The 11,011-nt window shown below is 53.8% G+C and overlaps 1 protein-coding gene across 1 annotated transcript; it reads right to left on the reverse strand.

Annotated features, from left to right (window-relative positions):
- Positions 1–697: 697 nt before the first annotated feature.
- On the reverse strand, positions 698–7,867 carry HMOX1 (heme oxygenase 1). Its single transcript, XM_060164585.1, has 5 exons — positions 7,725–7,867; positions 6,420–6,540; positions 3,721–4,212; positions 2,279–2,378; positions 698–1,224 (listed from the first exon to the last, which is right to left on the reverse strand). The coding sequence occupies exons 1-5, from the start codon at positions 7,745–7,747 to the stop codon at positions 1,094–1,096; spliced, it is 867 nt and encodes a 288-aa protein (XP_060020568.1). The 5' UTR covers positions 7,748–7,867; the 3' UTR covers positions 698–1,093.
- Positions 7,868–11,011: the final 3,144 nt, after the last annotated feature.

Below are 11,011 nucleotides of genomic sequence, written 5' to 3' on the forward strand. Positions count from 1 at the left end.
AAAACACTGATCTCCCTTGTTTCATGATAGTATTATACACTGTTGGTATTTTACATGCATCTCATTTGCTTCTCAAAACAGATGAGCTGGGTCTCACTGTATTCATGTTAAAAGTGACAGAACTGGGCCCCAAAAAGGTTAATAACTAACCCCAAAGGCAGAGCTACAAAATGGAGTAGCAGGGATTTGAACCCGGGATCGTACTCCAGTCCCTAGGGTTCACTGTACAGGACACAAATTTTACCCCCGAATCTGCTCATTTCAGCCTCACAGGGAATCCCATCCTCAGTAAGGCTGAGTCTTGCATCAAGCAGCGTTCACCACAAAGATCTGCCCACCGACTGCTTAAAGGTCACCACCCCCCCATCCTCAGAGCAGAGCACAACATCCCAAACCAGCTCCTGTCATCCCCACCTTCACCCCTTCTCCCCACCAGGCTTTCAAGAAACAAGTGAGGACAAGTCAGCTCCCCAAAGGTAACAGAACCCAAGAAAAACACTTCAGGTTACTATTAAGCCATGTAGTTTATTATTTCACATAAAAGTTAGCGACTAAGGCCACAGTGCTGTTAAACCCCTCCCTCCCACCCCAACCCTGTTATAAAAACAAAACAGAACACAACAAAATACCACAGCTCAGGCCGAGTCAGGAACGAAAAGTGGCTCCGACGAAAACAAGACGGAAACACGAGACACAACATCTTTGCATATTTATACAAAACCTGCCACGGCCCAGGGGGCAGGCGGTCACAGCATGTCAACAGGGAGACCGGGGACCCAGGGCATTTGGAGGTTCACGACAGCGGTCACTTCTGGCTACATCTTTTGGGCTCTACTGCAGGAACGGGGTGGGGAGGGTGCCCTCAAGGCTGGACAGGACCCCTCGTCCCACTCTAAAGTTCAGGTCATTGGCTGGACGTGCTTTTGGTTGGGGGAGATGCCGCAGACTCCTTTCTTCCAGAGACAGAGGGACGCAGGGAGACGGCAGGGACCCCGACAGCTGCTCCCACCCCCCATGCCCAAGGGAGGGAAGTCGGCCAAGAGGCTGTCCCTCTCCAAAAACAGTTCACGGCCAGGAGCCAGCATGCTTACATTCACAAGGTGTAAAGCCCCACGGCAACCGTTGCCAACAGAAAGCTGAACATGAGGACCCATCGCATGAGCGGCACCTGGGAGAGGATGCTGAGCTGGGGCTTCCCCCTGGACGCCTCTGTGGGAGCAGAGTCTGAAAGAGAAAGGGGACAGTGTCAACACCAGGAGGACAGAGGTGGGCCCGTCTGACATCACAGAAAGACAAAGCAGAGGGGCCTCAGCAGGGTCTAGTACAGTCCCGCTCAACGCAAACCAGTAGCCCTCCGGCCACTGCTTACATACCTCCGAAGACAGGGAGCTTACTACTTCTCCAAGCTCTCCAGTCTTCCATTTTCGGCTACATTGTGAGGAAGTACCCTCCAGGGATACCCAGGGGACCACACTTTGAGAACCAGTGCGTTAGGGCCAAGTCCCCTCACCCCCACCAGGTAGCCAATCCCACCAGGACTGGCCACATTCCAACGTTCCCGGGCTCAATCCCGCCAACAGAGGGGTCGACGTGGGCCTAGCACGCATGAGAAAGCCGCAGGGCAGGCGGGCGAGGGCGGCCCCGGGAGCAAAGTCCTGAGGTGACCTGCCAAGCAGGTGGCTGAGCCTCACCCCTCCCCTCCCCCAACTCCCGAAGCCACACTGCCACCCACCGGGGTGTCAGGGGACATTGGGTGGAGCACTCCGGTGCTTTTGGAAGTTTCCCAGATGTTCTCTCAGCACAGCCACCCCGTCGAGAGCTGTCTGAGAAGTGTGAGGGACGGACTGACACGAGACACGACCCCGAGGTTACGTGTCTTCCCCGCGTCCATGGCAGGGGAAGAGCTAGCAGCTGTCCTGGGCTCCCTGCCCCATGTCAGGGCGTCTCTGTGTGGGAACCATTAAAAGGTCCCCAAAGGAACCTCAATTAAGAGGGGAGAGGGCTTTGCCGTGACTTCTGAGGGTCCTTGGTGTGCAAGTCTTCCTTTCGAGCCAGTGACCTAGAACGAGCCCAACCTCCCTGATTCTAGAACTGGGGAGACCGAGGCGTGGAGGGGTCACCCACGTGGCTGCAGTCACCCGCTGAAGGCTGGCCCCACGCCCTCTGCCCACGCCCGACTTCGCATTTAAAACATTGAGGAGACAGAAGAGTCAACAAGTGCTGGAGCCAGAGAGCTGCGCCACGCTCCCTCCAAATGCCGCCCCCTGGAAGCCCTCACCTTGCGCCCTGCTGCCAGCCCGCCTGCGAAGGCCTGGTGCCTGCGAGGGGCTCTGGTCCTTGGTGTCCTGAGTCAGCAGTTCCTGCAACTCCTCAAACAGCTGCAAGACAAAAGACACATGTCTCTGTGAGAGGTGGGGACCGGCCAGCTGAAGGGAGGTTTGAGGTGTGTGGTTGTGAAACGTCAGGACATACCAGAATCACGGGAAAAGATACTGAACATCCATGGACCTTTCACCCAGCTTAAGAGATAAGATGTCACAAGTCCATCTGACCCGCCTGCCTGCTCCTCCCCAAATACTCCCCAGTAATAGCCACCGTGAATTCAGAGTTCACCGTGGCCACTCACGCCCTTATGTTGCATCCCTCTGCAACTGATGTCATGAGCGGTACCCTAGCAGGCACTCCATTCTCTTGGTGAGATTCGCCCCTGCTAAGTGTGCTCCATGGTATTCATGAGCCAGGGTTTACAGATGAGAAAACTGCAGCTCCCAGAGATTCAATGCCTGGGGCCGAGGCTATCCCAGAGGTCAGGCAGCACAAGCCAACTCTCCCATGGGGCTCTGGCTCCAAAGCTCCCGTTCTTTCTACACCACCTCTCTGAAAGACAGATTTTCTTGGAGGACTGACCAGGTTTTGTGGGTGATGATGTTGTTTTTTAGGGGAATGCAAGGAAGGGGCATTGCTCCATTAAGGAGTGCTCGGACCAGGCTCTTCTGGGGTCCCAGGCTGGGAATAAAGAGCCAGGGAGAGCATAAGCTGGGAACCCCAGTCCCCGTGGGGCCTCCAGGTGGGGGGAGAGCGATGGGATTCTCAAACATCCGGATTAGAAGAAACCTCACCCGCCCTGGGAACACACCCACCCCCAGCCCTGCCCAAGAAGTCATCCTTCAAGGAAAGGCCTCGCTTGAAGCTCACCTTCCCCTAGATTTGAGACACTTATAGAAAGACACACCCAGCCTCCCTGGCTGGGCTGAGGCCCAGAAGGCGGAGGCCACGTCTACAGCACCCATAACCCCTGCAGTGCCAACCTGGCTACACACAAATGCACAGGCAACTTGTATGTTGTCACAGAGGATTGCCACAGAGTGCCACAATGGTGACGCTCACATCCCACAATAACCAACCGTAGCTAATATTAGACAGGTGATGCCATGCCAGGCCGTGCTATTAGGACCTGATTGATTTAAATTCGCTTAAACCTCACAACTCTTACGAGATAATGTCATTTCCCCATTTTACAGACAAGGAAACCGAAGTACAAAGCGATTAAGGGATTTGTCCAACATCACCCAGCCAGTAAGTGGCAGAACTGGAATCCTGGCCCCCGAGCCCCTGTCCCTAACCGTGACCCTCGGCCCCCACCTCCCCTGCTCTGCGTGAAATGTCCCTGGAGGAGCAGCTGGGGGACGCGGCGGCCACGCAGGGCAGCCAGACCCTCACCTGGATGTTGAGAAGGAAGGCAGCCTTGGCCTCATCGAGGGCCCTCTTCCTGACCTCGGGGGTCATCTCCAGAGTGTTCATACGGGAGCGGTACAGCTGCTTGAACTTGGTGGCACTGGCGATGTTGGGGAAAGTGAAGAAGGCCAGGCCCTCTCCGGAGCTGGGCAGGTCCAGGGCCTTCTGAGCGATCTTCTTGAGGACCTGGCCCCCGGACAGGTCACCCAGGTAGCGGGTGTAGGTGTGGGCCACCAGCAGCTCAGGCTCGGCGCGCCCCACCTCTTGGAGTCGCTGCACATAGCGCCTGGTGGCCTGCGTGTAGGGGATGGCCTCCTGCCAGCGGGACCCGTACCAAAAGGCCATGTCCTGCTCGAGGGCCCCCCTTCGGTGCAGCTCTTCCGGGAAGTAGAGGGGAGTGTAGACCGGGTTCTCCTTGTTGCGTTCGATCTCCTCCTCCAGGGCCACATAGATGTGGTACAGAGATGCCATTACCAGCTGAAACCAGAGCGAGCAGGTCGGTATAAGAGCTCCCCATCCAGCCCCTTCACACTACTGCCTTCAGAGGGACCCTCGTCACCTCCCCGGGCCAGGCCCCCACCTCCTGCCAGCCCCTCCGATCTCCTCCACACAGCAGCCAGAGGGAGTGTCACAAGAGAGAAATTCGATCATGCGCTGTCTGGGCCTAAAACCCTTTTATCACACTGCATAAAACACGCAGCCTCACTTCGTCCTTGGAAAAATCCAACAAAGGCATAGCTATGCCCATTTTACAGAAAAGGAAACTAAGGCCCAGAGAGAGTATGTGACATGGAGGTCACACAGCTAGTAAGAAATGGAAATGGAGCCAAGCCCAGGCATGGCTAGGGGGGCCATCCTGGCTCTGGAAAACGTACGTGAATGAAAAGTACTTATAGGAGATGCCAGGCACCTCCGGCCTTTGACCTCTCGATGACCATCTACAGGGCATGGTTCTCCTCCCCAAAGGACCCCTCTGGAAGCTGAGCTGGGGGACAGGGCCAGTGCTCCTCGGTTCGGGGAACTCCCGTTACACATTAATTCTCTAGTTTGAGTTTGAAAGAGGACAAAGGATAAATGCTCTGGTGGAGGTTTCCAGATGATTTCTGAGCCATAAACGTTCACGGCAGCGCCATTTCTCACCGGGGCAGAAAGCCAAGCAGCCTGGTACAGAACAGCCTGGGCCTTCGACTCTGACCGGCCTGGTTCTAACCCGGCTCAGCCAGTCCTCAGCTGTGTGACCATGGATAAGCCACTCGCCCTCTCTGGGCGATGTGAGGTCTGAGTGGCTCTGCACAGGTCAAGCCTCGGTTCCCTTCCCTGCAAAGAGGGGTAATCCAACCACACAGTAATGGGCTGGTGTGCAGGTCCAGCAGGATGACACAGGTAAAGCGCTAGGTGCAGCCGGGCACGTAGCCCTTGAGTCAGAGGCCATGGTGATAAAAAAATGCTACCTCCATCAGCATGATCCGAGTGAGCACTGGGTCCTCTCGCGGACCTTTGTGCTGCCTTTGAACTCAGCGGCTGAGAAGAAAGACCCAAAGCCTACAGTGGCTGGGGATGGGACACTCCAGCAGCCACGTCCCCACTGCCTCTGCCCCAGCCTCATCTCAGCAACTGTAGGTCAGCTTTTTTTTTTTTTTTTTTGGGCGGGGGAGGACAAGGGGGCAAGGGCATAGCCCAGGGCCCCAACCCCTTAGAGCTGCGCCTTAAATCTCCCTTCACTGAAGCACCTCTCATGTTGGAAGTGGGAGAGGCTCCCGAAAGCAAAAGGCAGGGGTGTCAGGAGTGGAGGGCTACAGCTCCCCAGCCCCACAGCTCAACCGGAACGAGCCTTTCCTCACACCCAGCACCTGCCTGGTTCTTTGCCACATGCTTTCCTTCTATTTTTATGAATTTCACAGTTGTACTGGGAAATAGCAAAACCTGTGCCTCACATACAACGGGCACTTAAGAAAACCCTGCAGGGAATTCCCTGGCAATCCAGCGGTTAGGACTCTGAGTTTCCACTGCAGGGGGCACGGGTTCGATCCCTGGTCGGGGAACTAAGATCCCGCATGCCATGCAGCACAGACAAAAAAAATGAAGAAAAGAAAACCCTGCTGTTGAAAAATCTCATTTCATGGATGAGAAAAAGGTACCTTAGGGAGGATAGATGAGGTGTCCTTAGTCTTACTATTAGGAAATGGATGTGCTCGGGCTCGAACCCACATTCCCCCTTGCCTTCAGAGGCAGATGAGAACTAGATCAGAAGCATAAGCTCTGAAATGAAACCAGCCTTGGTTCCCTTTTGGCCTTTCCCATTTACCTACTGGCTGTGTGACCTTCTGGTAATTACTTAGTCTCTCTGAGCCTTCCCTTCCTCATCTTCCTTATCAAGACTGAGGCACTAATTAGAAATTAAGTAAAATGCCAAGCAGAGCCTAGGTGGTCAGCTGATGGTAGTACTGCCCCAGCCCCTCCACAACACCACATAGCAGGCTGTGAATCTGCTGTGTGACCTTGGGTAAGTCACCTCCCCTCTCTGAGCCTCAAAGTCACGATCTGTAAAAAGATTCCCTTGAACATGCCCATCTGGCCCCTCAGCATCCCTGGTCCCCACCCCCACTTAAACCACTGCCCTGAGCCTTGGGAGCACCCACACCCAACATTCCCTCTGCCAGGGCTGGTACCACCAGGCCACATACCTTAAAGCCTTCTCGGGTCACCTCGCCCTTCTGAAAGTTCTTCATGAACTGGGCGTTCTCCGCCAGGGTGTGCACCTCCTTGGTGGCCTCCTTCAGGGCCTCTGACAAATCCTGGGGCATACTACAGAGAAAGGGAGGGACGTGAACAAGGTGGGGGGCTCTGAGCAGAGTTCTTCCCAACGTTGAGCTTCTGAGGGTACCCCCGCCTGTCGGCAAGACTTAAAGAGATTTCAGCTTTTATCAGGCTTCTCTGCAGAAATCCAGCCTCCCACGTAATAAACAGCCATGTTCCCAACTGCCTTAAGATGCAGCCCCATCCACACTTTTCAGTCATTAAGATACTATGTAACACGGTCCCCCCCAAACCAAGAGGGAAGTCCTGGTACCAGTTATTCTCAGTGGAGGAGAGGAGGCAGCAGCACAACCCAGGGAGAAGCAGCAGTTGGCAGGATACACATTCACATTCAACTTTGTAAGTGCTTTGATTGGCTTTTAGACCCAAGATTTAATTCATTAACTTTGTTGAGCTCAGATACAAATCTCATGACCCCTTATAATATTTTGCTCATCACAGAAGTGTTTGAGTTAAAAAGGCTAAGTAAATTCAGCTTTACTCAAGAAAAAGTCCCTTTCGGCGAGTATTTCTGCCGTATGTCTGCAACCGCCTCCCGAGAAAAGGGTCATTTGTCCTTTCTCTCCCACACCTCTTCCAGAAACATCATCCCCTCTTCTGTATGTGCTGATCAAATTCTTGGGAGAAGGAAAGGAGCCAGACTTGGAGGGGGACAAACCAAGGTTCACATCCCAGCTAGCCAGGGAACCTTGGCCTTGCTGCCTCCCCCAGCTGTGCCATTCTCATCGGTAAATGGGGACACAGAAGCCACGGTGATGTCCTGCTCCTGCATTCAACAGGTAGTGAGAGGTGGATGCGGCCAAGAGGGGGCTCTAGTGAGAAAAGCAGGCACTCACAGCCAGCCTTGGACAGCCCCCAGGATCTCGGATTCAGCACACGGCCACTCCAAGCACACACAAGTCCAAAGCCAAAAACAAAGTTGGATCCCACGGCAACACTCCCATCGGGTCACCCACCCGGAGCCAGGCATGTAATTCATCTTTCATCGCTCCGACTACCCCACCGGGCGGGACTGGAACCCCGCTCCTCCTTATACCAAAGCCCAAGAGACCGGCCGCCCAGCGAGGTCGCTTCCTGCTTCCCGGCTGAGTCTCGGCAGCTCGGCAGGAGGGCAGGGGCAGGGGCAGGGGTCGCCCCTCCCGGGAGAGGCCGGTCCCTCGCCCCGCGCTTGCCTGTCGGGCTGCGGGCGCTCCATCCTGCGGTGGTGCTGGTGCGGGGTCCGGTGCTGGCTCCGACGTCTCGGGACGGGCTCTTGGAGGCGGGAGAGCGACTGTGCAAAGCCCAGACCGTGCCGTCTATTTATCCCCGGGGCGGGTCACGTGGCCGCCGCCAGACAGCCGATCCACACTTACTGGCCCGACATTGCAACACCCGCGAGGGCCAGCGCCCCGCCCGCCCCTGGCCTGCGGGGGTGGAGTAGGCGCGGTCATATGACCCTTGGAAAACAAAGCTATTTAAAACAGGACGTGAAAAGAAAAAAAAAAAAAAAACCAACAACTTCTGGAAATCTGAGCAGCTGTGTGATCCTGCCACTTCCAGAGCCTCCCACCCAGTGATGGGACTTGAACGCTCCAGGGATCTGAATGGTTCCTGAGGGCTGGGAGGCAGCGCTTCTCAGAGCAGGAGGTGTGTGTGTGTGGGGGTGGCAACGTCAGGGACTCTCCGACCCCAGAGCCTGCCTGCAGTTCCCCGCTTCCCCTCCCCACCCTGCTCCCTAAGTATCACCTCCTCCCGGGTCCCTCAGCTGGCAGCCTGCCTCCTCATACACCCTTTAAATGTCCACTTAGGGCCTTTTTTTTTTTCTTGAGAACCTACTACGTGCTAGAGACTGCTGTTTTCATGGTTCATCCCTCCAGTTACCCTGTGGGGTAGATCACTACCATTTTACAGACAGTGAAACTGAGGCTGGGGAATGAAGTGGCATGCCCAAGGTCACACATAAAGCAGGAAGACGGGACCCAAGCCCCAGGGTGAGTCCAGGTCGCTGCCTGCCTCCTCCAGGCCTTCTTAGCACTTGGTACCCAACCGGACAGCAATGCTGGTCATCCGGACCACCTCCCTGCTTACCTGTGTAGGGCGCTCTTCCAGGACTCATCAGGTCTGATTCATCTCACCCTCAGTGCCTGCACCAGGCCTGGAACGGAGCTGGCTCTCTGATCAACTATGGAATTAATTATGCAGGAAATTGATCCCTTAGGACTGGGGATAAGTATGTCACTGGGTGAGCCCAGATGACAAAACAAACAGCGAGGATGATTCCTAAAGCCCCTTCCCAATGCTGCAATACTGGATTCTAGATTAAACAAAACAAACAAAAAAGGTAATTTTGGCTCATTACAAGGATGTTGTTTGTAAACAGGGTAGCAAGTGCCCCATTTCTGAAGGAATGTGAGTACAGGCTTGAGGACCGCCCGTCAAGCACAGATTCCCCAACTCGGGGACTACGGTGGCTGAGGCATTCCTTCCCAGCTGTACCCCTATAGGAGTCTCCGATGTTTGGAGGAAGTCTGAAGAACCAGGCAGGTATGGGAGGTCAGTGTGTCCATCCAGTCCAAAGTCAGAGCTCTGGCCCATGATCCACACTCTTCCAGGGTCACTGACCTGAATTTCAGTCACCAAATCAATCCAGTGACCTGGGGGTTGCTGCGCCTCCTAGATAGAAGGGCTATACGCCAAGGAGTTCAGCTCTTGGTATAAATTATATACCCACCTTCTGCTTCAATTAACAGTGATAGCAATACTAACAGCTAATGTTCACTGAGCACTTACTGTGCGCCAGACGCTGTACCGAATGCATGTATTAACTGATTAAATCCTCATAACACCTCCATAAGGTTGGTACTGTTATTGTCCCCGTTTTACAAATGAGGAAGCTGAGGCAGAGAGGTTAAGGGTTTGAACCCAAGCAGTGTGGCACAAAGATTTCAACATTTAAGGTGCAGTGTCATCTCCCAGAATACAGTGGAGGGGGAGACCACCCGAAGGAACATGGTTATCGCACTACAGCCCAGAAGTCATCTCCGAGGTTGTCCTTGAAAGGCTCATTCTACAGAGGGTGGCATTTACTGGTTCACAAGATTCACAGAGGTCAGACCTAGAACTGGAGCTGCTAAAAGATTTCAAAAAAGAGTTGCCAAGAACTTTCTAGAAAGAACAACTATTAGAAGCAGATGCCCCCATTAGAATGTAAGCTCCAGGAGGGCAGGGGCTTTGCTTTGTTCTGTGAAATCTCCAGAGACTGGAACCATGCCTGGCAAGTAGCAGACAACATCGAATGAATGAATGAATAACTAAATAGTTGCCACAAGATCTCTTTCTGGTAAACATGATAATATTGCTAGGCTGCCAGAAAGGGCTGGAATCAGGCTACAATTACGAATTGCGATCTGAGCCAAACTTTATCGAACACTTACTATGTGTAGAACCTTTACGTGCAAGATTGCATTTAATCCTGGCAACAGCTCTGTCATTTTCATCTGCGTTTTGTCCATGTAAATATTAAGGCACAGAGAGGTTAAGTAGTTTTCCCAAGTCACACAGCTAGTGATAACAGAGCCAGGATTCAAACCATGGCACTTTGAAGCCACAGCCCATACTCCTGACCCCCACACCACATGCCTTCTTACAGGGGGGCTAGTCTGTCCTCCAGGAGTTTAGAGGATAAGCGTGTGAAGGTCTGAATGCTTCCCATCAGCCTGTCCGTTCAGAAACCCCAGAAGGTAAAGCTCATGTGATCTGACATCTTCGTACTTAACGTGGGGGAGCAGAGGGCCCAAGAGGGGAGTGACTTCCCCAGGCTGTGCCCCGTAGGACACAGAGCCTTCAGTGACCCAGAGTTCCTGGCTCCCAGTCTGGGTTTGCTACTCATTCCAGCTTCTTCCCTGGGAGCCCCTGACTTGGTAAGAAGAGACCACCCCTCCGTCCCAGACGACCCCAGGGCAAAGGAGGCCGGGTAAGAGTTGATCTAGTGTCTCGTCTGTCCCAGTGTTGAGCTTGTGGCCCTTCTCCGTGCTGATTCAGCTTCCTGACTTACCCCCTTCCCTGTCCTCAAGCAACTGGAACGATGTGAATGGTATTCTTTCTCCTCCTGTGGTAGGCTGAGGTTCACATCCTAATCCCAGAACCCCCGCATATGTTACCTTACATGGCAAAACGGTTTTTGCAGATGGGATTAAATTAAGGATCTTGAAATGGAGAGACTATCCTATATTATCCTCATGGGCCTAATGTGATCAGAAAAGTCCTTATAAGAGGGAGGCTGGAGGGTTACAGGTACAGAAGGTGATGTGATAAGGGAAGCAGGACACAGAGAGCTTGGAAGATGCTGTGCTGCTAACTTTGAAGATGGAGTTAAGGGCCACGAGCCAAGGAAAACAGGCACCCTCCAAAAGCTAGAAAAGGCGAGGAAGTAGATTCTCCCCTAGAACTCCAGAAGGAATGCAGCCCTGCCCACCCATTT

Source organism: Lagenorhynchus albirostris, chromosome 11 (assembly GCF_949774975.1).
Source record: "Lagenorhynchus albirostris chromosome 11, mLagAlb1.1, whole genome shotgun sequence".
Lineage (NCBI taxonomy): Eukaryota > Metazoa > Chordata > Mammalia > Artiodactyla > Delphinidae > Lagenorhynchus > Lagenorhynchus albirostris.

Excerpts from the sequence above, each read along its gene's own strand:
- HMOX1 (XM_060164585.1), bottom strand. The coding sequence starts at position 7,747 with ATGGAGCGCCCGCAGCCCGACAG. Across the intron at positions 6,541-7,724 it reads GAGCGCCCGCAGCCCGACAG|TATGCCCCAGGATTTGTCAG; the intron begins GCAAGCGCGGGG and ends CTTTCTCTGTAG. Across the intron at positions 1,225-2,278 it reads GGCTGGCAGCAGGGCGCAAG|ACTCTGCTCCCACAGAGGCG; the intron begins GTGAGGGCTTCC and ends TTTCTCTTTCAG.